Source organism: Dunckerocampus dactyliophorus, chromosome 2 (assembly GCF_027744805.1).
Source record: "Dunckerocampus dactyliophorus isolate RoL2022-P2 chromosome 2, RoL_Ddac_1.1, whole genome shotgun sequence".
In the NCBI taxonomy this organism is placed as follows: Eukaryota; Metazoa; Chordata; class Actinopteri; order Syngnathiformes; family Syngnathidae; genus Dunckerocampus; species Dunckerocampus dactyliophorus.
Window position 1 is genome coordinate 10,787,341 of NC_072820.1, and position 27,268 is coordinate 10,814,608.

At 45.6% G+C, this 27,268-nt stretch overlaps 1 protein-coding gene across 1 annotated transcript; it reads right to left on the bottom strand.

The window, feature by feature from the left end:
• Positions 1 to 392: 392 nt before the first annotated feature.
• On the bottom strand, positions 393 to 26,742 carry ptch2 (patched 2). Its single transcript, XM_054760713.1, has 23 exons — positions 26,196 to 26,742; positions 25,218 to 25,410; positions 15,821 to 16,010; positions 15,660 to 15,729; positions 15,459 to 15,550; positions 12,901 to 13,009; positions 12,739 to 12,825; positions 12,541 to 12,662; positions 11,658 to 11,805; positions 10,659 to 10,790; positions 10,407 to 10,562; positions 10,227 to 10,319; positions 10,028 to 10,153; positions 8,920 to 9,298; positions 8,316 to 8,837; positions 7,670 to 7,812; positions 7,404 to 7,584; positions 7,029 to 7,309; positions 5,741 to 5,878; positions 5,121 to 5,263; positions 2,454 to 2,850; positions 1,869 to 2,373; positions 393 to 1,777 (listed from the first exon to the last, which is right to left on the bottom strand). Exons 1-23 carry the CDS (start codon positions 26,343 to 26,345, stop codon positions 1,743 to 1,745), a joined length of 4,392 nt encoding a protein of 1,463 aa, XP_054616688.1. The 5' UTR covers positions 26,346 to 26,742; the 3' UTR covers positions 393 to 1,742.
• Positions 26,743 to 27,268: the final 526 nt, after the last annotated feature.

The window sequence follows — 27,268 nt, forward strand, 5'->3', positions numbered from 1 at the left end:
AAATATTAAGAAAAAAAAAGTCAGAATCGAATGAGGAACAAAAGTCACAATTTTACAAGAATAAACTCATATTATGATGGAAAAAATGTCATTTTTACTAGCATTTCCCCTATATTACAAAGGTGAAATGAAGTTTTTCTTGAGCCACGTATAGCTTCTTAGCATATCTCAATGTGTTGGCTTGCAAAATAGTGGCCCTTGCACCCTTTCATTTTTCAGGATGTGTCCCTACTGGAAAAAGTTTGGACACCCCTGCATTAGAATGATTCCGTTCCCTAATCGAAGCCCTGCAGATGACGTTTTTAAGTTGTTGTTGTTAAATAGAACCACAATATTGTTGCTGTCATGTATAAACATAATCATGCTCACACGCACGCAATAAAGAATTGGTTGGCTTCAGACGCAAGGAACGTTTTTTCTCATTCAATTTATTTTGTTAGTCAATTTTCTATAGCAGGTGAGAGAACATAGCGGTCACACAAAGTGAGGGAGGGGGGTTCTTGAGCATAGTTTTCAGAAGTCACAGTGTTTTAGACAAAAACATGACAGGATGGGCCAAGAAGGTAAGAGTGACACAATCCTACACACCTTCATGCTCCTCTGACTAAAATAAAAAACAAACAAAATAAAACATAATAATGACTTCCCCTCCCGCCTAAATGCAAACACAAATCAAACTCAGCAACAAATAGATATATTTATATATAATATATATTTACTCTTTAAAAATAGAACTTCTAAATACTAACATCTGTACAAACTACAAAAATAAAATTTGAATATAAATAATTTATATGGCATGACATTAACATTTTTTAATCTTAAAACAAACTACAAACAATGCATAAGCTTCCCCTCAACCTCCTCCTGGCTGGAGTAAACTGCCAAGGGTGGTTATTTTTGATGAATTTGTTCCAATTTTTCAAGTCGCTACTCAATTTCACACCACAGCTGCCACTTTTTTAAAAATAAAATCAAATAAAACAAAACAAAAAACAAAACGGAAAAGATCTTCCCTGGATATTAAAACTGGCAGTGATGAGACCACTTCTGGAGAAGAAAGTAGAGCAAATGAAGTGAAAAAAGAGCAAATAATAGCTTATCGTTAATTCCATAAAAATACAAACAAAAGGCTCCCTTGTAATTCCTCATGTGAACAAAAAAAAATGGACACCTTCAAGTAAATGAAACTGCAAAGAACACTGGATGATACTGACGTGATGACGAAAATTCACCAAAAGTGAGGAAGAGAGAACTTCCACTGCTGAAGGCACATTGATAAGAAATCCGCTAGATCTCACAGTACATTATTGTGCAGACAAAATGTGTGTGTGTAGCTTTAAGGGGGAGGAAGAGGGGCTACTGCATTTTTTTTTTAAGGCAAATCACTTAAAATGACTTTGTGTAGCAGCAAAAAAACCAACATTATAGTACAAATAGAAATACAACACTGACCATGTATGTTCAATAGCCAAATATCTTAATAGGATCTCACTTGGTGTGGACACTTTTTACATAGAACACATTCTATACACTATAGAAGGGCAAACTAAACTCAACCACCCCCCCACACAAAATACTTTTACATGAGTATACCCAAAGTTATACAGTACTCTTTTAAATAGCTTCCCTCTTTTTTTTTAGTATTAAAATATATACTCATAGATTTACATAATTTTCTCCTTCAAATAAATCCTATGTGGCGTCTTATGTACAGTTTCCAGAACAGCGAAGGAGAGAGACTAGCACTCTTTGGCCGTCTGGATCCTCAACACGCCTGTGGCAGAGAAGAGAAGAGAGTATTAGGCTTGGTTCTGGAGGCATAAACTTGGGGGAACTGCTGGTAGAATCCAAATTGACCGTCTCACCTTGTTTGTGCTGGTGCGTCGTGTGATCCTGCGGCGATTCCACGTCCTGGAGCTCTAAAGAGTCTCTCTTGTATGAGGAAAAGTTCCTTTTGTCCCCACAAGTCCTCTTAGTGGCCTCAAAGCAGTCTGACTCTGTGTCTGTCTCAAAACCTTCATGCATGTAGCCTTGGTACGCCGCTCCGGGCAAGGTCGGATGCACGGCAACAGTTACAGAGGCTGTGGCCGTCACCATGGTCACGGGCCCCCCGGAGGAGCTGCTGAAGCCGGTGGGCCCTTTAGTCCTGTTTGGCTGAGGCCCCCTGCTGCCGCTCTGCAACCTGGGGCCGCTTTGAGAAGTCCGCCCAGGTAGGTGAGCTCTGTCGCCAGGCAAGTGTTGTCCCGGCTGCTTGGGTCCATCCCAGCATGTCACCTGCTGTGAGCTCAAAGGTGACGAAGCATTGTGCAAGGATTCACTCGACGGTTCTATCCTTGCTCCGGTCGTGCTGTCTGTCAGCGGCCTCACCACCTGCCACAAAAAAATCCAACATTTACTTTGAGATTGGTAAAATAACAAAACACGCAAAATCAGTGTGTTGTCATGCTTACTGTGAGCTTAGGGAAGCTGGGGTTCTTGCTGGCTTCCAGAAGAATGTGAGAGGTCGCAGGTGGCGGCACGGTGTACGTGCTGCGATCACAGTACTTGTAATCCTCCTCGCCGATCCCAGACGTGCTCGTCATCTCCGAGTAATATTCCGAATCGGACATCTCGGTGGAGAAGGCATGTTGGCGAGCAGAGCGGGGGTTGTGGTGGTCTGCGAAGTAACCGTGGTGAGCCATCGGTGGAGGGAGCGTCGGCTCGGGAGAAGGCGTGGGGAGACGGTTGCCATTGTCGACCGGGCTGACTTCGGCTGGAGGGCCCAGCATGGATAGGAGCACCGGGAGCAGAACCAAGCCATTGAGCATCCCCAGAAGTGTGAGGATTGCCAGCACAGCAAAGAAATACCTGAGGAGAGAAGAGACGACGGACATTAAGGAGCTATCCTATGCAATTATTCAATTGATTCTGGTATCCTTCATCCATCCGTCCATTTTCCATATGGCTTGTCCTCATTTGGGTCACGTTATTTGGGCGAGATGCGGGTACACCCTGGACAGGTCGCCAATCAATCACAGGGCACATGCGGACGAATATTCACACTCACATTCAAACAATCTGAGTCTCCAAGTAGCCTAACATGCATGTTTTTTGGGATGTGGGAGGAAGCCGGACACAAGCAGAACATCTAAACTCCACACAGGATGTTCCGACGGAGAACTAAAGCCAGGCCTCCAGACTTTAGCCAAAATGTCTCTACTCATTCTGGGTGATGTAAAGGGCTTAGCGGCCTGAGCAGAGGAAGCAGCTGAGAGGGAAGAAGTCGAGGCAAACTCGGTGTTTGTGTATCAAAGACAGAAGAAGTGGGGGCAAATCTGATTCCTGCTTGCCCCAACCAAAACACACTTTGATGCTTCCCTCCTCGCTCTTGTTTTCTACTCGCTGCGTTGCGTGCGTCTCAGCAGAGCTAGCCGTGGAGGCACGCCACAAGAAAGAGCTGCCGAGAAAATTAGAGAGGACTCCACTTAAACACTAACAGAAAGCAGAGCAAGACAGACAGTGAGATGCTAAAAAGAGGTAAAAAAAAAAGAAGAAAGGGTGAATATAAATAATGAAGGAGGGTTGGAATGAAGACAACAAGGACGGGGATATTAGCTCCGGAAACAAACATTATTACGACTTAACTCGGAAAGAGTTCATGGACTTACAGTATATGACACTATTCCTCATCCCCTCCCTCCGATTCCAAGCTGAACTTCCTTCGCTTGCTTTGAAGCTACGCACATATTCAAACTGAAGCTGACATGCAGGCGCTGAAATCACAATTGGGCATTGTGCCACTTTGCTCGCTCGGGCCCCATAACTACACTCACGGTCTTCAGAACACAAGGGCAGAGTGAGACCTCCAACGGCGTCTCACTCTTCGGAATTCTGTTGTTTATATAAACTTTAATCTTTTCCATTCGCTGTTGGGGTCTGGGGAGTTGTATGTGAGAACGAGGGCAGTGGTGTTTACACATGTGCACGTATGTGAATTGTGTGTGTGTGTGTGTGTGTGTGTGTGTGTACACGCTTGTCTGCTATGGACTGAATGCGCTGAATTAGGCGTGCTGTTTATTCAGCGCATTACAGGGCCAGGAGATGTTTACTGCAGCGTATTTATGCTACTCTGCAGCTATCCAGCCCTGGCCTGCTCCATTCGCTGGCCCACAGGACCTCCAACAGAGACACTGAGACACATCTGTGTGTCGCTTTCTCACCTCCATTCTTGAGAAACGGCCTCTCACTAAACAAAAAAGCAAACAATGCTACAAATGCACACCTATTACCCTCCACATGGGTGCAAGAAAGCCACCCTCCTCTGCTCCTGCCTTCATTTCTGCAGACAAACTGTACTTTTTATGTCACGGAGCCCTGCTGCAGTCTGTGAGCTCAAGGCTGTGGTTTCGGGTTCTGGGCCCGAGACCGCATTCAGCTGAAAAACATTGAGCTATTTGCCTTTTTTTTCCACTCTGACCATGAAACAGTGGTACAAAGCGAGCGCACGCACAATCCAGGCACACAAACACAGGACATCCATGTCTGCTGGTGGCCCACCCACCATCCAACTGCCTGACCAGTTCAAATTTAGCCTCTTTTTTTTTTTTTTTACAATGGCACCCAATACAGAGGCCAAACAGATGATAGGAATTTTTACAGATTCCCGTGTGTGTAAGAGAGAGAGAGAGAGAGAGAGAGAGAGCGAGAGAGCGAGAGAGACACCACCCAGTGGGTAGGAGAACACTTCCGTGTTTACGAGCAGCTGCTACACACCCTTCATGTTTTCCCCATTTGTTGTGTGTTCTGCGGTTGGAGAGACGGATGCGTGTGTGTGTGTGTGTGTGTGTGTGTGTGTGTGTGTCTGGAGTGACAGAACCAGGTGCATGTTTGTTGCTCTGTGTGTGTGTGTGTGTGTGTGTGTGTGTATAAATAGGGGTATAACATTTCCACCTGCATGCAACTCTGACCTCCTACAAGGCTTCCAACCATCCTGCAGTGAAGCGAGACAACTGGCCTCACACTCACACACACTCACACACACTAATGATGCTAAACCAAAACACAGCATCCACTGAAGGTGACATATGGACGGTGTCAAACGAACACCCAGAGAAGTCGATACACACACTGCATCTCACCTCATGATGAAGTCAAACTCAGACCCCGCCAGCATGAGAACACCCAGCAGCGTGGAAATGGCGCCGTCGACCACCGGGGCAAACATGTGCTCCAGAGCCACGGCCGAGCGCGTGTTTCTACTGCCAATGGCTGTCAGGAAGCCCTGCCGCAAAGGGAGGGGGCGGGGGGGAAAGGTGGAGAGGAGAAATGAGTTGGAAATCTTGCCGATCACACAAAACTTGCGCTTGTGGTGGTGAGGCTTGGCACGCTGTAGAATTCCTGGATGTGTTTTAGTTGGGGGTGGCTGCGTCTAGCGCTACAAGATGGTACAGGTTTGAGGTAGGAATGCCTTTCTTGAGCCATCAATTTATTTTAATGGAATAAAAAATGTTTAAATGTTCTGTTGCAATGCCAGTGTTGCATTAAGTAGAATAATCCTACCCACAGCGGATGTAGATGTGACTCATCTAGTTGAGCCTGAATCAACAGCGCCTCTGCTGGTTACGGCCAAGTAGTGCGCGCAATTTTACATCAATTGTTTCATGTCTTGATTTAATAAACCACATCAATGCATGTATTAATATGCCGGTCCCCGAAGGTGCTCAGCTGTCGTCTTTTCCTCCTGCTTGTGTCGACTCACCAGTGCAATGTGAACGGTGAACTCTACTCCAATTCCCACCGAGGCGATGAGGATGACCACGGGGATGGCGCTGAGCTTGATGCCGATCAAACCCATGATGCCGAACAGTTCCACTGTCATCATAGCCAGGATAAACACCTAAACACACAAAAGTGGTGGTTGCTGAGAACAAATATAAAAGAATGGAAGTAAAGACCACGTGATGATTAAAGGTGACTTGAGGGAAGTGAGCTGAGCTCTTTTGCCTTTTCACCCCACACAATCTTTGACCCCGGGTTCTCAGCCGTGTGGCATCAAATTACTCACCCTAGGGCTAATACTTCTCCATCCCACTATGCTTTTCTCCTTCTTCCTCAGGGGTGCTCGTAATGATTGACGCAGAATGAGACAATAGCGCCCTTCATGTTTATCTGTCTGCTAATGAAAGTCACACAGCCCAGTTTGGCGTTAAGGTAACTACAACATGTAAATTAGGTTGTGCTGGTGCAAAGTTACTTGATGAGAGGCTAGCTCCTGGGAGCTTTTCATCCCAGTGTGGCCTCAGAGTTAAATTGCGAAATGATAAAAGTCGTTTTATAGCTCGACCACATACAGGCTGACTGAAAGCTGCCACAGGCGGGCGGATGCATGGAAACTACACATGCATGTGTGTGTGTGTGTGTGTGTGTGTGTCTGACTGTAATCAATTTAATCACTGCTGCTGGGGAGCGCTACTTCCAATTAAACACATTCCAGCTGAAGCTGCAACTGTTGTGCTTCACTTCAGCCCACCCCCAAAAGGCTGTAGACATGCATTTGGGGTGTGTGTGTGGGCACCAGCTTGTGTGTGAAACGTTTTCTAACGACTCCACACTCAGACTGTCTCTTTTTCTGGCTCACACATCGCCCTGATGGATGGGTCGAGCAGGCCAAGGTCACGACTGGGCAGATCCGTCCTGTACCCAAGCCTCTTGCTCTCCCTCTGACAAAAGCAGTGATGGAGTTGGAGGTAAAGGCTTTGGGAGGGCAAAGTCTTTCTTGCTCCTTTGCATTCCTTTTTCTAAGGCCAGCCCTGCCTACATTAGAATGACAAAGGTTCCCGTATGTGTGTGCGCACTGGCCCTCCACAGAGAAAAAGAGGCCCCCCGTTGGACGACGTTATTGAGCTGTGCTGAGCGGGTTGAGAAGAAAGTGAGAGGAAGACAAGAGGGAGGAAAGGGGCTAATGATGTTGTTGAGGTAGGATGAGGTGGAAAATATTGCATAACTCTGCAAAGATGGAAAATTACAATAATGAAGAGGTGACTCACAATTATGCCGGCAGTCCACGGATTGAGCAGGAGGAGGGCACAGACCAGGAAGGTGCACGCCAACACCACGCTGATTGACAGCAGGAACCAGTGTCTGAGGCCTATGTACTGCTCCCAGAATAAGAAGGGGTATCCGTTGGGGTAGTTTAGCACGCCCTTGCGGGTGAACTCATCACAGATGGCCCGCACACTCTCGATTGCTTCCACAAAGTCACTGGCTTGCCTGAGGCCATTCAGGTAGAAGGGGAACTGAGCGAACTCCAGGGGCTCTGCAGCTGGAACTGCCAAGGATAAAGAAAAAGGTAGCATGTAAGGGACTTGTTTATAGTGAAGAGTTAAACTACGACAGATTAGATTAAAGTCGTTGAGACTTACTGCGGAGATTCTCTCCTGTGGTGTCGTATTTGTCATGAATCCACTCTCGGGGATGGGGGTAGAAGTTGGCCTGCGAGGCGGCGTAGCCCAGAGGATCATTACTGACCCAAACCGTCAGGTAAATGTAGAACACCTCAGGGGGGATGAGACCCTCTGCATCCACCAGCCGGCGAGAAGTCAGCTACAATGGATCATTGAGACGATGTTAGAAGAGATGGCACAGAGACATGTTGACACGGTAACGCAGGATGGACGTCTTCTCTTACTTGGCTGTAGTCGAACGGTTCTTTCTTGGAGCCGGTTTGGATGAGGAGCTTGTATGCCAGAGCGCCGTCCTCTGTACCATTTCGATAGCTATCTGATGTAATCTTCCCCGTCAGCCAGTCTGAATCAAAAGCAGCCTGAAGACCTGCAAAAGAGACAAGAAAGGGTTGCCGTGCTTGTCATTTATTGTTTAATTTCTGCTTAAGTGAAACTACAAGAGCAGCCTTCGTGTGTATGTGTGTGTGTTAAAAATGTGAAATATCAAGTTTCCTTTTCTGTCTCGTTTTGTGCAGCTGGCTTTGATTGACTTGTTAGCTATTACTTCCTCCTGACTGGGCCTCTGACATGTCCTAGCCTGAGGACACACACACGCACATGCATAGACACACATGCAAAAGATAACCTTTGACCCCAGCCCAATCTGTCTGCTGCTCCACCCCTGAGCCCAGGTGGATGGGCGTAAGCAGCATGACTGAACTTTCACTCACCCTTCGCACATCAAACCAACCCCCCACACACTGCAACAGTCATTCATTCACTCGCGGCCTTACTAAGGCACACCTGAAAAAACTCCAACCCCCCCTCTTCTACTGACATCACTATCACTCTATTCCCTGACTCACTTGACAAAAATAACATGACACGTACCTCGAAGCCAGTCCTGGAAGTAGTGCAGCCACATGCGGGGCAGTCTGTTGTCGCTGTCTCTGACCACATATCTGACAGAGTTGAAGGTGTTGTGTAGCTGGATCAGAAGCCGCTGTGAGCGTGCGTAATCAAATCCGTCCATAGTCACCAGATACATGTTGTAGAAGGAGAAATATTTGAACTGGGCGTCGATGAAGTCGTACTCCTTGGTGTCACGTGGCACAATGTCAGTCAAATAGAGGCCGTCGTGCACCATGGTGGTCCCGTACAGGCTGAGTCCCAGGAGGCCCAGGAAGAGAATGACCACGATGGCTTTACTCTTGGGCTTGAGCAGCAGTGGAGCGTATTTCTCCCTGGCAAAGTGGGACAAGTTCCAGTGGAGGAATGGGAGTGGAACGCACTTCTTTCCCAATTTGGAGTCCTCCACCTGGGCTAGAAGGTCCCGTGTGGAGCTGGAGGTAGGTGTGAAGAGCTGGGAGCCGTAGGGATCCTGAACAGGAGTGTTGGGTGTGGGTGTGATAGCTAGAGGGGCAACACAAAATAAGAGTGTTACAACTAGATAAAAAAGACATGTTAGTCTACACTGGTGTTTTGAATCCTTTACCTTGTGATTGGGAGGTGGGGCACACAATGATGGAAGTAGGGCTGGTGGAGATCTGAGAGGTCGGTGGCAGGATGGTGACAATGTGCTGCCCGGCTGCATCGCACTGAGTGAACGCCTGCACTGTGGTGGTGATTTGCGTACTGGTGGTGATGGTAGAACCTGTTGTGTACTGATGGGTGTTTGTGGGTGGCGCATGGGGCTGCTCCGAGGTGTCCGACAGCTCGTGGGGAGAGAGGTGGATGACGCGGTCGGCGCAAGGGCTGTACAAGCAACACAGGACATCTAAGCGCTTGTCCTCACGCCGGTGGAGGTCCAAACTGAGGATGGCGGGGAAGATGAGCAGCACCATAGCAAAGTTAAACACCACCACAATGGCTGCCTGCAGGGAGAATTAACCACAGAAAGGAAGGAGATAAACAAAGTGAGATTGGGAACATGTGAAATTACAGACACGCTGGAGCTGGAGGGAGTGAGGTTATTTTTTTTTCAGCATCCCCGACCACAGTCCTGAGGGGAAAGTAATACTTTACTCTAAATAATCGTCCAGGAACACTAAGCAGGGCAGGCAGGGAGAGACATAACAGTGCCAGAACTATTAGAAAGAGAGACAGAAAGAAGCAGGGGGGCGAACATATACAGTACATATAGGTTGCAAGTCATCAGCCTTCAGCAGGCCTCATTGTAGCCCCTGGAGCTGACATTCTCACTGGCTGTGGTTTGCCTTGTGTGTATTACCATGAGTGTGTATTTGTGTGTTGCAGACCACCCAGAGTTAGTCACAGATCAGAGCAAACCGCCTTGACGGCCGAGTGATATACGGATCCAGGCACTCCAGTTCTCTCTCTCTGTCTCCTCATTGCTTTGCTCTGATTCTTCCACATTGCACGCACATACAGACATGCGCACGTTTTGGAAAAAAAAAACCAACATTGGCTCTGTTGTTGGAGCAGCAGCAGCCATAAAGACTCGGGAACAAAGGGCTTTTCCTGCTCTGAATAAATGTCACTTCTATTAAGTTACCCCTTCCATTTTCAAAGGACCCGCAGGGCCTCTCACGGCGCAACCGTGTGAGAGTGCACAGTGGTGTGTGCTAAAAAAAACAAAATACCTGCAAGGAGAATGCTCGCAGGGCTGGGATGGGCACAAGGGCAGCCATGAAGAAGGCGATCATGTTGTTGATGGAAGTCAGAGCCACGCTGGTGCCCGTGCGACGCAAACAGTCTCCGGTTCGCTCCTGGAAGAGACAAGCACAACTTAGAGAAAAGGACAGAGGAGGAAAGAAGAAAGGGATGAGGAAAGGAAGGTACCTTAAAGGGAATGTTACTCCCGGCCTCTGTGAAGGAGTGAGCCAAAAGAAACATGTCATCCACACCAATTCCAAGTGCCAGGAAGGGAAGCACCTGGGTTGAGAAGCAGAAGAGGAGTGTCAAAGAGAGTACTCAACATTAAAATACAGCCTTTAAATTTGCTGTAAAATAAAGTTGTACCTGAGTGGTTGCAGCATTGAAGGAGAGTCCCAGGAGGGAACACAGACCCAGTCCTGCAGCTACCGACAGGGCTACCAGCAGCACGCCGGCCAGCCCCACGGCCCCCTGGGACTTGGCGCAATCCCACCTCAGCATGGTTACACAGGCGTAGGCCAGCTGGAGAGAGAACACGTGTGTCAAATCTTCTGTAATCCGTGCAATGGAACAGTCTTGCCAGTCATAATTGATGAACAAATCAAATGCTACGCTCACCATAAGCAGGTACCCTCCAGCTACCCGTAGGACGCTGACATCGGAGAAGGACTTCATGATGTCGTTGAGGGTGGTGGTGGAGAAGGCGTGAATTGACTGGCTGGAGTTTGACGGGATACTCTGGTGGACCACCTGAGGGATAAACACCGATAAATCACCACAAGCCCTGCAAAGTACTTCCAAATCTCACGTTTAGCATCCACATAAGAAGGGAAAGCACTGGGTTGGATTCTGCACACCGTCAAACCTCTTTATGTTGCAGAGCGAGACAAACAGCGGCGTGTTTATTTAACATGAAAGAGTCCAGTACCACCAGTGCTTGCATGTCCCTTTCAACGCCACCGTATTTAAACAGAAAAAAAATGTCTTTGAAAGAGAACACGATAGTGTGCGTGTGTGTTTTCACATGTGCTAGTGTGTGTACGTATGACAACCGAGGAGTAATGAGCACAGATGCCAGAGGTTGTAGTGTCAAAGGTGAAAGGAATGGGATTGCATGACTTTGGAGGACGCCATGAACGCACCACGCTGCTTTGTGTGCTTCATTTGCAACATCTCAAACACATTTATTGTTTATGCATTATTGTGGTCTGGAAGTGTTTGGCTGTTGTGTACATCGTCACTGCGCTTCTTCCCAAACGTCATACACCCCGCCTCCATCCCAGTGACCCTCTCTGCTTTGCCCCACAGTGGTGGGTGTCAGCTATCACAGCAACAGCTTGTTCCCATAACGAGGGCTCTGACAGAGGGAGATGATTGGCCTGCCACACACCCACATACACATACAATAGTGTGCGATTTGCTTACAAAAAAAGCTGATGGAATTCCAACACAAGCTAATACTAATAGTATCTCCTCATTGTGTGAATGCTGGGAGAAAAGCTAAGCTAGGCATAGCTGCATGATGTTGTGATTGCTATGAAATGCTTACATGGATTCACCAGCGTTTTAACAAACCCATTTTCTTCTCATGCAGTGAGGTGTATTGCATCTTCATACCTCCACAAACTTCCTTTGCCAAGACTCCAGGATGGCTGTAGCCTTTTCTTCATTCCAGTTGATGTCGTGTATTTCATAGTCATCTTTAAAGTGCTCATACAGCTGCTTTGGGCTCATCAACAGGAACATGGTTTGGAGAGCCTCAGCGCTGCAAAAGGAAAAAAAACACACACAAATACTTGACATTAAATTTAGCACACATCTGAGACAGTCCCGCTTTTCCAGTGTGTGTGTGCAGACTCGAGCTCATCTGTCTGTATTGTCCCCGAAGCTTACAAGAGCTTCTAAAAAAGCAGGTGTTACTGTTATCTAGTCCGTCTGGTCTTCTGGGCTGTGATCCCAGACGCCCAAAAAGGTTTTCTCAGCACAAGTGCGTCGAGCGGCAGCGCTGCTAGAAATTATCGTAAATCACATCTGAGTGTTAAGTGTGACTCTTACAGATGGGACTGGGAATCCTCTTTCAATCTAACCTCTGTTAGGGCCCTTGTGGGTCCAAATCTGGGCTCTGACCCAATGCGGTCACTGCAATTGTAGTTGCATGGCTTTTTAAATGCAGTTCAAGCCAGTAGGGGTACACGGAAAAAGAGGGAGAGCGTCTTATTGACAGAGTCGGCTGCTGAAAAACGTGAATTTTTCTTTGGTCGCTTACACTACAAATGCCTGGCAGGAGGCTTTTCAGTGGCTGTAAGTCATCTTTAATTGGTCTGTGCTGCAGCAGGGTCACGCAGGAAACCGATCCCACCGAGTATGAGGCATTCCGAGCATGTGTCTTCTGGGTTATTAGGGGTTACACAGATTCCACCGCTCGCAGGCTGATGGGCAGCTGCTCACGCTTACACCTGCGCTCCAACGTGCTAAAATAAGACCGCTAACAGGAGCTCACCTCATCAGAGCATCCTGGGTGTTCTTCACACGTCCTCCCAGGATCAGCTCCTCCTGCCAGTGCATGAACTTCTGGCTAAAACCGTGACAACCGCCTTGGAGATGCCCGGCAATGTCAAGAGTCTAAAAGGAGGGATGAAACATTTTAGCCGTTTCCCTCTTCGCTTCCAAGTGTAAAACACACTGCATGAACTCATACCTCCCCTTGTTCTTTGTTGGGTGCACTCAGAGGGCAGTCGGTATCTGATGGGTCCAAACAAGGCCTGTTCATGTAGGCGTGGCCCACCTGCAGAAGCAAATGTCAGTAAATAATGGAAATGCATGCAAACACTATAGAATCACAATATTAGGTTAACCCCACCTGTGCTTTGTCCAACATCTCCTTAAATCCTTCCAGCGAAGTGAACTGACTCAGTTCCTCCATGAGCTTGACTGGATCCAGATTCATCCACTGGATGTCCGGCATACCCCTGAGGAGCAAGCAGATGATGAACATGCTTTGTGAACTCTGTTTAAAGAAATCTATGAGTCTTTCAGTGCAGCAGATACAGTATAAAATGGCCTTTATTATCCTATTTCACACCGCCACAATGTCCAAGGGGGAAGGCACGGTGGCTTCCATTCCTCAATGCCATGCACAGAGTCATAACAATTACCTCTGCCAAACATCTTGATAAGGGGCCAGCTTTTGGAAAGGGTAGCAGGTAAGAGGTAACATTTGAGTTCAGGAGCATATAAAGGAAGAATCCACAAGTATGCCTTCCCGACATACCACAAAGACACACTCCTTTACCTGATACTTTTTTGTTTGACTGAAACAAGTTTGGACCCTTTTGTGCTTTCATAGATTCCCGCTCTTTGCTGTCAAACCGTTTTTTTTTGCCTCTCTAGCCCTCTTTTTTTGTTGCATTATAAAACCAGAGCTGAAGTGAAGCAGATGTGGACAAGGACAAGGACAACTGTGGCTGCTGCTTTAAAAAAAAAAAAAACCTCCAACAAAAACAAGTCATGATAAATAAATAAGGACGACACTGAGAAGCCTCTCTTTCACACAAGCCAGGTAGGAAATAGGGGTGTCCTGCAACATAACAATGTGCTTGACGGCAACATAAACACATTTGCAAAGATAGCTTGGGCCCCGAGTACTTTTAAATTGAAATATCACTTCTGGTGCTCTTATTCACGGACTCAATTTCTCAGTGTCAAAAAGAGGAGAAGAGGGTTTAAAAAAAAAAAAAGTCCAAATACGCCCAGACTCCACTGTTAACCGTCTTGTTGCCTCTCTGTGTCTTTCTCCAGGGACTTGAGGTTTGAATGCTGCCCATTTTATTTGTTGGACAACTTGGGAGCTGGGAGCCCAGGGGCATTACCATGAGAATGGCGAGTGTTAGCCGTGAGCTGACAAAGCCGGGCACCCCCCCTCCCCAGCTCCCCTCCCTTCCACCCTCCGTCCCTCCACCAGGGCCCCCACACTGATGGACACTCACTCGTAAACTGAAAGAATGCTTACCATTGTCTGACCCAAAGGGCTGCCCTGCCACCACCACCGCCGCCACCTCCCCGCCCTCCTCTGCTCTACCAACCCAACCACACAGTGCAGCCATCTCCCTCTTTCTACTTTCTCTTTTTGAATTTCCCTGTCAGGACACCCCCCCGCCCACCCCCCCACCATCACCGCCGCCCCCCTTCTGTCCCTCCCGGGGACCTAAAAGAACTCTATTACCAACCGCCGCTGTCACTCACAGAAACCACTGACAGACCACTGAAAGCTTGACTGTATCTTTCCATCGAGCAAGTGTTAAAAGTTACCTATACAGCACAAAATAATCCCATGCTATGGTGTCTCCACAGGGGGTCTAACATGGCAGCAAGTCATCAAGAACAGCAGTAAACCAATCTAACTAACAATTTCTGTCAAACTGGATGCTGTCCCACTGCATTCGTTAAACTTCTATATTTGCTTTGGATTTTTTTTTTACTTGGCAGAGAAATACACACTTTGCAGTCTTAGCAACTTCTAATTGTAACAAAAAAGGTATTTGTTTGGTAGCTTTAGGCTACGGGCTAACTTGGGCAGGCTAGCAGGTACGAGTTAACGTCCCATCACCTGGTTATGTCATCTGTAAATTAAATGTGTATTTAAAATGTCTGAGAAGTAAAGCGCTATGAAGAAATACACATTTAACTTTTAAAAACTTGTTATTATGATGAAAAAAAACGTGTCGGTATGGTAGCTTTAAGCTACGAGCTGACTTTGGCAGGCTAACATGCGCTAGTTAAAGTCAAATCACACAGAAATTTCTAAGAATTTAAAGTTAAAGAAATCAGCAATTTATTGTTAGAAACTTGTTGCTGTGATTAAAAAAAACAATGGGTAGCTTTGAGGCTACGAGCCAACTTTGGCAGGCTAACATCACATGCTTATGTTGCTTGAAATGTAAATGTTCAAATAAAAAAAAAAGTCAAGAAATGAAGACTAAAGAGTTTAAAAGTAATACACATTTAACTGTTAGCAACTTGATAAGATGAAAAAGGTGTTGGTGTGGTAGCTTTCAGGCTACAAGCTAACTTTGGAAGGCTAGCAGTTGTTCTCTCACCTGATTATGTACTTTTCAATGTAAATATGCAAATAAAAATGACTTTACAAATAAAAGTTAGTTAATTACATCACATTAAATTAAGAAATGAACATTTTCCCATCTGAGCAACTTGCTTTTACGGTGCAAAAGTGTCAGTATGGTAGCCTTTAGGCTAACTGTGGCAGGTTAGCAGGTGTTTACACAGTCATGTGGCTCATTAATGTAAACCCGCAAATAAAAAGGATGCTTTCCCGCAATTCAAGGAAGTCGCTGTCTATTACAAACAGACCCTATAAAACAGTATTAAAAATGTTATGGGTGTGAGTAGTCCAAGACTTACGGTAAATAGGCGGAGCCTCCCTGTAGTTTAGCCCCTTCCCAAAAACAGTCCAATGGAGTGATTATCATACAAGGGAACAGCTTGTCAATCATCTGGTTGCAGGAAAGAGCATATGCATGCCATTTAAAATCAAGAGGAAATGTTAAATTAGTTAAAAAAAAAACGTAATATTAATGCAGCGCACCTTAGCACTTCACTTACCCTTTCAATCATGACATTTTCTATTATAGGGACTCCAGATTTATAGCATATTTTGTTGAGATCCCATGACCTATGAGAGTAAAAATACAATTTTATTAAGTATTTTTTCTCACACAAAACACAAGAAGTGTATTCTTCCCATCTTAAAGCTTTTGACTTACTTTCCAAACAGTGACACCTGGACCTTGCTGGCAGAAAGGGCGGCTTCCATGTGAACCAGCAGAGCCTCCTGGGTAAGAATATTGGCGCCCTCTTCTTTGGGGGTCTGGATGAGCATCTGTGAGGTAAATATGGACTCCTCCCCTTGCTTCTCTCTAGTGTAGTGAAGCTCCTGGCTGACTCGGCTACCAGCTTTAAAGAAATGAAAAAAAAGAATGACTGAGCTGGATCCTTTAAATAAATATTTGTCTGTCAGTGCAGGCATCCATCAATGCTACACATTTGGCCGTCGTTTAACAAAGTGCGTTCATATAGTTGCACACACACACACACACACACACACACACGTATGCATCGACCAACGCCCTTGGCCCTCGCCAGTGTTGGTTTTGAAGGCACTTCACACAAGCAAGCGTCTGGCCAAAAGAAATGACTAATACAGCTTCTCATTGGCTCCTCCTGTCAAACAGATGTGCCCTTTTAGTTTGAAGGAAAAAAAAGAAAAGAAAAAGTAGAAGTCCCCTGATGCCCCCGCATCCATCCCTTCACCAACCCACTACGGACGGCAAATACGGCAATCTGCAAGGGAGCTTAGATGCCAAGACACACATCGAAGAAAAGAATACAGCGCTAAAACAGTGGCAGTTACGAGGTGTGCGTTTCATCTGGAACCATATTTGGTAACTTCGTGGGTGTTCAAATTCAACCATGAGGCAATAGGACCACGTGACATGATTATTATTAAACAAAATTGCTTTTAAATGATAAATACAAAGTCTAAACAAATGATATAATGCAAGTACAATGGTGAAGAAAACTCAAAGCAGTTAAATTTCCTTTCCTATGTAAAAATGTATATAATATAATACTAATTAAGAATATATTTTTTGCACTAAAATAAAATTAGGACATAATAATTTGATAAGATAAAAAAACCAACTCCTTTTTAAGAGAATAAAAAGAATATATATTAATACACAATATGATGTAAATGATCAAATCAACAATTAAATTTTTTGTTATTGGAATACAAACAAAATAAATAAAGAATACTTAAAACAAACTATTTATGCATTCATATTTCTAGAAATCTAACTCAAATAATGACATCAAAATGTGTTGTATTCAAATGAGCGTCCCATGAAGGGCTACAGATTGCTGCAATGCACAGACGCTCGGGGACGAAAGGTGTGAACGGACATAAAGTCCAAATGAAAAGTCAAGTAAATACTGTAGATTCGATTAAAGGCGTGAGTCAGAGGCAGACAGCGGTGACGAGCGAGAAGAGCGGGATGAAAGAGGGCTTGAGGAATGTTGCACTGTGCGCTATACGCTCCAGCCTCCTAATTACAGGAGGTTGCCCTGAAAAGAGTTTGCCAGCCGGGGGGATCTGTGCCTGTGCCAAGTGGACATGAAACATGCCGCGCTGGATCACAAGAGGGCCCGTCTGCCCCCTCTCTTGCTGTCCCGGGACATGACAATGCCGAGGAGGGGAGGGAGGGCTTGGCTCCTCCTTAATTCTAACTCTTGTCACTCTTTGAGTGACTTTCACAACTCCGCACTCAGTCTTTTACCTCATCTCTCTCTTAATGCCTTGCAATAGTCTACTATACTAGTAGAGCGCGGCCTATAATTGATGGGGGGGGAAAGAAAAAACAAACGATGAGGCCAATGAAAGTGTGAGATCAGGCTGGAGCTCGGGTGGCCCCCTCTGAGACGCCGTCCAATAGCTCTCCGCCGCACTTTCAAGGCTTTAATTACCTTCAGCGCGCCGAGGCCTCTGAGGATATCACATCGCCTCGTTTATTTGCAATCGCTGGTGTCATCCCCAAAATGGACATTCCTCAGAATGTTGACGTAGACGTTAGACGGCAAAAGGTCATTTCCTCTTGGCTCAATTTGGCTCTGGTGGTTTTCACTGGAAATCATCAGCGGGGATGTACGTTCGAATGGCTTAAACGGGGACGGACAAGCTTTATGAATGTTCTAAAGTCCTTTTTAAATGCCAGGGGGGTGGCCTGAAGTTTTCACACGACTGTAAATGACACTGGTGGCGCCCCCTGTGGGTTGTGATCAAAATGCTTCAGAAGGCATGCGGGCATACATGTAATACAGATATCCTCCAATTTTTATCATCGTTTGACAAATGGTCAATGACATACAGACAATTAGCTGCATCGTGCCCCTGCAAACATGTTCTGCTTGGTGGCAGCCGTGTTTTGCAACCAATCTTTGCTGAAATTGTACAGATGTGTTTGTCAGTCCCCTGATGGTGTGCAACCACATTTCGTGATGATTCGGCTAAACACTCTCCGGTTACACTCAGCTGTGTGAGGAATTTCAAACAGTCCGATTTAGGGTGTTTAATCATAGCGCCGCCATGTGGTGTATTTGTAAGAACAATAATAGCACAGACAACACGGAAAGGGTGCGTGTTCTGACAAATTGTCGCCCTTTTGTGTGCAGCGGTTCAGGAGTATCTTAAACTCACAAATACATTCAGCTGACAGCGGACTGAGCTGTTTTGCGTCATGAAAAGCAACAATTGCACACAATATCCCGAGCGATCGTTTGATGGATTATTATGTCCAAGAGAACCAAAAGACAAGAGTGCAACCTCTTCCGTCCTTGCGTCCTCGTTGACATCTGTTAAACCTTTTTTGACATTTCATATGTTAACCTCGACAACGTTTGGGGTTTTGATCCTAACAGGAACTGGGTGGCTCGGAGAGAGAGACTCAGGCTCTGTAATTACAGGCCTCCTGAAGTAAATTATAGCTATTTGTGTCTGTTCCTCCCATCTGGACCACCCAGGCTGCCGCTCCGCTTTCTCTCTCTCTCTCTGTCCTTCTCGCCTCCTCTCTCTTCCTCCTACCCCTGGTCCGGCCTCAAACACCTCAACTGAGCTTCACAAACCACCCCGTTCTGCCCCCAGATGGACGACTTGTCTTTTTCTTTTCTCTCTTTTCCTCTCGTCTTTCTTCACTGTCGTGCCCCCAGCCACTCGCTGCACTCAGCCTGTGAACCGCAACCTTACAGAGACAGTTCCTGGAAAAAAAAAGCTCTCGTTTGAGGGTATATATAAAAAAAAAAAGCACCTTTGAGTGAGGAGACTGGGGTTTTAACACCCAAGTGGATGGTTATTTTACTACAGGGGCAATTTGAGGATTTAGGTTGTTAGTCCATGGTTGTAAATGTGATTAAAGATTGCCTTAAAATAAGGAGTGAAGGTGAAGAGCCAGCAAAAATATCATAACAAGCCCTGACATGGTTCCATGACTTGAGGTCGTGCAGACATAGTGTTTGTGTCAACGTCTGTGTGCTTATATACAGTATATATGTATGTGTGTGTGTGTGTGTGTGTGTGTGTGTGTGGTCCGGTATAAACGCCGGACTCCAACTAGTCATTTCCTCTCCTCTTGACCCTTCCATTTGGAGAAAAACACAACGCTCAGATTTCCCTATAGCTGAGGAAACTGTACATTATATGAGACTTGGAGCAGAGGCAAACTATTGTCTAGTATTGTGGTGGTGTTGGCGTACAGGCCTAGTCCCAGTTCCAGGCCATGCTAGGTCAGGCCAGGCCACCTTCAAAGTTCAGTGTGGTAGATTAGCTGGATTAGGGGGGGCCTCTGAAAGACCCCACGCTGTTCAGGAGGAAGACCGAAGAAGAGGAGGGCTGAAAGTGACGTAGTGTTTTTTTTAAACCTGCTACATGAGCACCATGCTTCCAAGTAGGATTGGGCATTTCTTTGCTAGAGATAAAACATTTGGACAATTAACGTGACTGTATGCGACTGGCTCCAAATAAAACCCCATCGGCTAGCATATGTTACCAATAGTGGTTTAAAAAAACAGACTGTCCATGTAAATGTCTATATTATTCACAATTACCATTTAAACTGCATAAAAACTGCATACTCGGCCATCACTCACCAGTGCCACTCGTCCGGCAATTTAGAGTCATTGTGTGGTTATGATAATCTATACATGATAGATAACGTCAGTAGCTAAACCATGCCAAATTGCTATCGTTAGCTGATAACAAATATAACTCATAACTAGTCCGTGTACTTGTATTTCATTAGCTTACATACTCAAAGCAGGAAGAGGTGGGATGTACTGCAGTGCGTTGGAATGTTGGCGCCGTCCAGGCAGCGGGAGGAAAGGTATAGGAGAATTTCTCTTGGAATGTTCTGAACTCCTGTTTCAGTGCCGTAGTACACAGCAGACGTAGCTCAGCTTCCCAGTAGTACACGCCATTAATCAATTGCTATTATAATCAATTGATATGCCCATCCCTACTGAAAAGCACATCATGTACAGTATATCCCCCTTCAAGATTTAGTAAACATGAGATCTGAAGACTATTCTGGACCTACCAGAACTGGGACCGGCCCAGTCTGCTCGACAGCAGATGGGCCGCCGCATGTACAGCACCGCCCTGTTGTCAGTCAAGCCTCTTCTTTCAGATGTTTCACAACAAACAGCAGAATGAAATAAAACGCAACATTTTTTCTCTCTCTTTTTCTCACAACAAAAAGCAAATGGACCAAAACGTTCCCAGCCTGTAAAACAATGCCAGACTCCAATGTGGGAGTGGGAATGGGAGGCTGGCTTAGGGGTGTGTTCGTGTGGGGGGGTGCAAAAAGACAAGCTGGCACTCAGCTATCTTACCTACGGAGATACAGTGCGAGCTTTTCGTCTTCTTCTGTATTATGTTCATCTATTAGCAAGGATTATTATAAGAGCAGGAAAGAATCAAGTCGATATGTGGATGTGTGAAAGGTCCTCCTCATGAGAGAAACAGTCGAAAAAAACAGAGAAAGCAACATAAAAAAAAATCTGTTTCACTTACATTCTATTCAAATGTGCCAGCGGTGTTAGCCACCACACATAAATTTCCGCCAGAGCTGGCATTTAGGCACTTTCTATTTCCATATGTATAGGCTTGCCTCTGCTAATTATGCTAATCGTGGGCAGCGTTGGCCACTGTGAAAAATAGTCACATTAGACACTCCACTGACCGCTAATACTGCTTAATGTGTGGTTGAAACATACATTCATCCCGGCCTGAAAGGCTAAATTTTTCCACGTTGCTGGTCTCATTCAAAGCAGAAATGAATTTATTGAGCCCGGGAATCATTTCTTTTTTCTTTTTTTTTTTTTTTTTTTTTTACCCCCTCCTTACAAGTAGCAAGAAAACGTCCAGTCTCCCTCCACGTCGCTCTTCAACGTTTTATACGACAGCGGTGTACGCGGTGCAAAGGTGACTGGTGTCGCTTTATGTTGTGCACGGCAAAGACAAAGGTGGCTCTTCAGCGAGAGAGAGAAAGGGTGCCACCCTATATTGATTGAAATTTGATTATGCCGCTTTTTGTGTTGCTTTGTAACTTTTCTCCGACAGTGCCATTTAAGTTTGACAGCCTCATACGCCTAAAGATAAAAGCTCTCGGTCCAAAATAGCAGAAAAAAACATGCTTTACACTGCGCATGTGGCTGAGAGCCAACATGGACGTAATAATCAATGAATTGATCGTTAAGAATTCCGTCTGAAAGAGCTGATTAACTGCGTTTTGAAGCAATTGAGGCACTGCTTGGCTGCGACGAGCTGAGGCGCCGTTGATTCAGTGTCAACGAGAACACCGTGACGTCATTGAGCTGTGGCATAATCTTCTCAATACAACACTGACATGGAAATAGGAGTTCAGAACATTGATAGAGAAAGTCTCCACTACCTTGATAATAACAATTAATTGATTGCTAATCAATCAAAAAGATACTACTGCATATATAATGTTCAATATAACATACAATGACGACGTCCAAAAGTTGAGTTCTAGTGTCCTATGAACGTGTGTCTAAAGTTGCGCGTTGTATGTTTATTTGAGGGGTGGTCCTGGTCAGAGTGTGTGTCTTTGGGAGGGGGGGATGCTGAGAAAGGCAAGGCATGACTTGGACTGAAGGATGGAGTGTAAAAGGGGGGTGAAATAAACATTTGGAGGTGACCCAGGTTGACTCTGCTCTTGTTTGTTCTCTCTACCAGTGAGGTCCTGGGCCCTGAGCACTGGGAGTTTATTTATCTAGCTGGGGCACCAGCGCGCACTATTCACCTCCAATAATGCCTCATAGAGCTCCCTTTCTCTGTCTGAACTGGGCCACTGTGTGCGCTCTGATGAATTATTGCATTTACCTGCTGTGGTTTGTTTAGAGAAAAGCCCTCCAAACACTGAGAAACGTGCATATTTGGTGATTTTGTGCCAACTCAAAAGGTGTTTTCTCCAGCATTTCTCTCATCAAGTCCACAAAAGGCCTCATTTGGATGCTAGGTGGCTATGCTAGTTTACAGTATGCACACTGCTGTGGTCTTTACCTCCCCCCTTTCCTCTCTGATTCCTCTTTACGGGACATGTGGTGTGCCTGGTAGGCCTTCTCTCTCTGCGCTCATGTTTGGACAGTTGGAATCACTAAACGTGTCTGTCACGGCTCACCTCAACTCCTCTAGGAAACATTTGTTTACAGAAACATGGAGGCCATTTCTCTTTTTTTCCCCTCCACAGATGTTTTTTTTTTTTTTTACAAAAGCAACACCTCACCGCACTGATAAAACGAGACTAGGCAAAGCAAAAAGTGTCAGCGAGCCATAAGCTTCCAGTCTTCCTGTCCCAACCATCCCCCCTCCATGGTGTCTACTCCCATCACTCTCCTCTTCCTGCATCTCCTTTTACGACCCCCCTCCTTCTCAAGGACAATACTGACCAGGGTCACACGTTGCCAATCTCAACTTTCACACTTGAAAGCAGGAGGAAATAATGATTGTTTACAGTATGCAAACATTGTATTTTCTAACAAATGGACAAAGCATGAGTCCTTAAACCACACTCCCCCCCCGTCAGACTCAACACCCTTATTCTGCTACGCAGGTGTGATGACTACTTAAGCCTTTCTGCCTAATTCTTCTCTAAAAACTGCTCAGCTTTGTTTTTTTTTTTAAAACCTTGGTGGTTCAACAGGCAGATATGAAAACACACGCACTCACAAAGCAGACAAACGGACAGGCTGTGTACGCAGCAAGGTGACAAAGATGACACCTGCAACACAGTGTTGTGAGGACAGCTCTCGTAACGACCGCGAGCACACTAAAATGTGATCTCACAAGCATTTAGCAGGAAAATGCACAAAATGCCAGCAATTTCAGATGTTGAAAGTGCGCTGCTTTTAACGACATGAGTGTCACACGCTATAAAAGCCAAACGGTGATAAAAAATGAAAAAGAAAACCCCCAAATAACATATTTATTCATTGACTTTCTATTTTAAATGAATTCAGCACGCTATTTTCGTGAGAGTCATAGTCCAAAAAATAAAAACATTAGACATGCAGCAAAACTACAAAACAACAAAACATAAAAAAATAAATAAAAATATTTAAAGGAAAACAATATCTGGACCATACCTTATTGATCCTTTTTTAAAAATGAATTTAGTGCTCTATTTAAAATGATGCTACTGTCTAAAAAAGTCCTGCAGCAACAAAAAAACCCGTCTACAATAAAAACACATGACAGCAGAAATGGAAAACAATAAATAACTATACTATATACGCCATTTCTATTCATTCGTTTGTATTCTAAATTCATTTACAAATATGTATATTTTTTAAACAAAACAGCAAATAAAAAATACCACAATATCTGGACCATTTTTAGTTGTTTTTTTTCTTTTAAATAAAAATACCCTGCCCTCATATAAGTACAATTACTACTAATTGTAGTCCTTGACTTGTCATACAAAATACTTCAAATGTATTGAACATTTTGAAAAGAAAAACCTTACAATATTTGACACACGGACGGGGCAAATGAGACCAAACTATGTGAGCGCCTCACTATGATATCGTCTGTCTTATTAGCGGCCCTTTGTCTTGCGCTTTCTGTGCACTGGTGCGAGTGTTTTCCTGAATTTGTGTGCGAGAGAAAAGAGAGAACTAACCTCTCCTTGTTCCACAAGCACTTTACTCTCCATTGAGGCCCTAGCAAGCTTTGTCAATGGGCTATTGGTGGAAACAAGGCAGGCAGAAACTTTAGAAACACGGCCACGGCCTCTTAAAGGCACAGCCTTCCCTTTTTAAGCACCCCTTGCCCCACACCTCCCCTCCTTCCTTCCTTGAGTCCCACAGCAAAACAACTGGCACACAAACGTCTAAACATCTCTATTAAAAAGATGGCCGGGCCAATTAGCTCAAGAGGTAATCCTGAATCTTTACACTGTCAAGAACTGAAAGAAAAGAGAAACAGCAGACGCTCTCGTTGCCTGTTGTTGCAGGCGTTCCCTGTTAGCTTTTATTCATATATGACCACGATTTAAGAAGAAGACGATTTCATGCAAACAAACAATTCCCGTAACGTCTCCGGAGCCGTCTGACCCCGTCCTCCGGTGACATGGTGGGCCTAAAAAACCCTATAGGGTCTGTTTACATTCACCAACTGCTGCGGCGCTTTCAGAGCATGCAAAACAGGTGGGTAAACTTCAGCTGCATTCACTTATATTTTTTCTACTTGTGAGCAGGAGGTAGTCAACGAGGAGGAGGTGGTTTAGGGGGGTGGTGCCTGCCTGCCTGCCTGCCTGCCTGCCTTCCTTGCCTCTCATTGAATGGAATCCAAGAATAGTTAGGGACCACACAGGGAGCCCAGGAGGAGGAGGGGGAGGGGGGAGTCCGAGCCCACCCATCCACCCCCCTGAGCCCCCTCCCTTCCCCTCTCAAAGATGGCTAACCATTCACACAGTCCATCTGCTGCAGGGATCAGCCCCGGCACTGAAAGCCTGGGGGTTTAAAAGGAATTTGGCCAGTGTGAAAAACCAAATAAAGCTGCTTCTGCCCCTGAAAACGTGCAGATAACTTTGACGTAAAACACGCACGGAGGACCGTCCAAACACGGCATACTCCACTTGAAAAGACACATGATATCATAGATGGGCATCATAATTGATCGTGAGGAATCAATTGTTGATTTCATGGGGCAATTGAGGCACGACTGGCTGCGACCAGGCAGATGCACTTTTGATACACCCTAAACTAGTGTGCTGTCTAAAGAAGACATCAGCTTCAGCAAGCTGAACTACTACTACTACCAAGCGCAACTTCACTGCAGCGCATGGCACACATTTGGCTGCAATGGCATGGAAACAGGAGTTCAGAACATTCACAGAGATTCTCCCATCCCTTTACAAAAACATCAAATAATTGTGCCTAATTTGGAGTGAAAACGATTAAAACAAAACTATCGTACAGTGACGAACTGCATTGTCAGCTACCATTAAAGCACAGCAGCTGTTAGACATCACATCACAATTCCCGTCATAATCACAGCATCCGGAACCACAACGGCTGGCGACTCACCTTCCACCCATAGCTGCTCGATGTCCGTCTCGATGGCCGCCACTCGGAGTCCCACCGAAAGAGCCCCGAACACTAAGAGTCCGATAAAGAGCACCTTCCCACAGTGCCTCTGGATGTGGCAGCCCAGAGAGAACAGGAGGGCCTGGAATCTCGCCCGGATCCACAGAGGAGCCTTCTGACCTACCGCCTTCCCCTAGGAGTAAAAGACATTTAGGAATTAGACTATTAGGAATAGGTGTCAGCGTGGCGTTTTTATTTGTTATTGTAAGTAAAAGGAGCTGTCTTTATAGGACCAGAATCCATCACCTGAACCCGGTCCAAAGCTGAGGCAGGATCTCCCATGACGCAACACAATTAGGAAGATTTGGAATGCACAGTTGAAGCATCATCAAACCTCCGAATGGCTTCAATTTACAGCCACAAATGTTTCACATTAACACACAGAAGAAACCGTGTACTTTTGCACATATTTATGCAATGAAGCTGACATCTATGGTGTGCATATTTTGCTTTAAATGGTTACAAACTGTCACCGCTTGAGTTTGTCTTCACGTCTCAGCGGTGCTGAAACACATCCAAGCATCCGGGCGGTCCAAAGATGCTTTGTCAGATCAAACTCAATGAGTGAATTCCTTTACAGGACCCACCGCATTTCCAAACAAGAGCCTCAGCTGAAGCAGGGAAACATGCAATGTGACATAATGAAGTGCACTCAATGGGAATCTGATGTATGGACAAATAAATGTGCTTTAAAAACGCCTTTAACCTATAGTGTTGGTTAAACCCAACACTATTACAAAGAGTTTATTTAAGTGGAATTGGAACACTTTCTTAAGGTATTCAGCTTGTGGGACCCCCAGTATAAGAGCCACAACTCCGGGTAGCTAAATCTTATAAAGAAACATAGAGACCCCCCTTAAATGTAAAAAAAATGCAGGTTTTGTGGGGGAAAAAACCCAAATCCACATTCGTGATCACCTTTGAGATGTGTTTAAGTGCGAACGCAGCGTGGCAGTAGCTGGGTCTCCGCAGCACGTCAGGGTTGGCGGCCGGCTGGGAGCGCGTGTAACTCGGGGGTAAATCTCCAAAGACGCCGGCGGCCCCTGGGTCCCCGCGATCCGACGCCATGGTCCGAAGAGGCTGGGGAGCGAAGCGACACAAAGTGGGTGCGATTTCAGAGAGGCCGACGACAATAATCCAACATGGGAGAGGAGCGCATCCGGCGCGGACAAGTTGGAAGAAAGCGTTCTAGTCGTCCTTGGAGCCAAACAAGTCTCGAAACTCCATCCCAACATTATGCGCCCAAATCCGTATCGATCCTTCAGTCGTCATTCGTTCACAGAGTTTGTCAAACAGCGTCTCGGATAGTAGTAGTTGTTGTACAAGTACAAGTAGTAGTAGTAGTAGTTGTAGCAGTAGTAGTCCGCGCGTCACGTCTACCTCCGATCTCGTAGCGGCAACATTTGGATGAGATCGCCTCTCTGCAAACGCTGAAAAGGGAGGTTTGATGGAAAAGTGCTGCGGCTCCCATTGGCCGAGGAAGAGGCAAATTACTTTGCAAACATCGCCTATTATTAGCTGCTAAGCAACAGCTCACCAAAGTGCAGCGAGAGAGAGAGAAAGAGAGGAGGGGGGAGACCACCCAGGCTGCATGGGGAGGGGAGGGAAGGGGAAGGGAGGCGGGGGGCTGAGGGGGAGTCGGGGGGGGGGGGGTGAGAGAAAGAGAGAGAGGGACTCTTTCAATAAAGCGTGCACACGCACACATGCACGCCTGCTGACTGTATTAGTCCTCCTGTTTGTTACACATAGTCATATAGCATATAGCAACATACACACAGGGGCATATTTAGCCATTTGGGGGCCCAAGGCAAACCTAGTCACTGGGGCCCTTTGCATCCTTTTTTAATTTTAATTTTTACTCAATGTGAGTATGTAATTTAGGCCAATTTTTTTCCCTGTTTTTGAAATCTCTTGAGATTGAAATCCCCCAAAACAATTTGAAATATTGTTTATAATCTACTAACAAGTGTGACTATGAGAAAATTCAATTT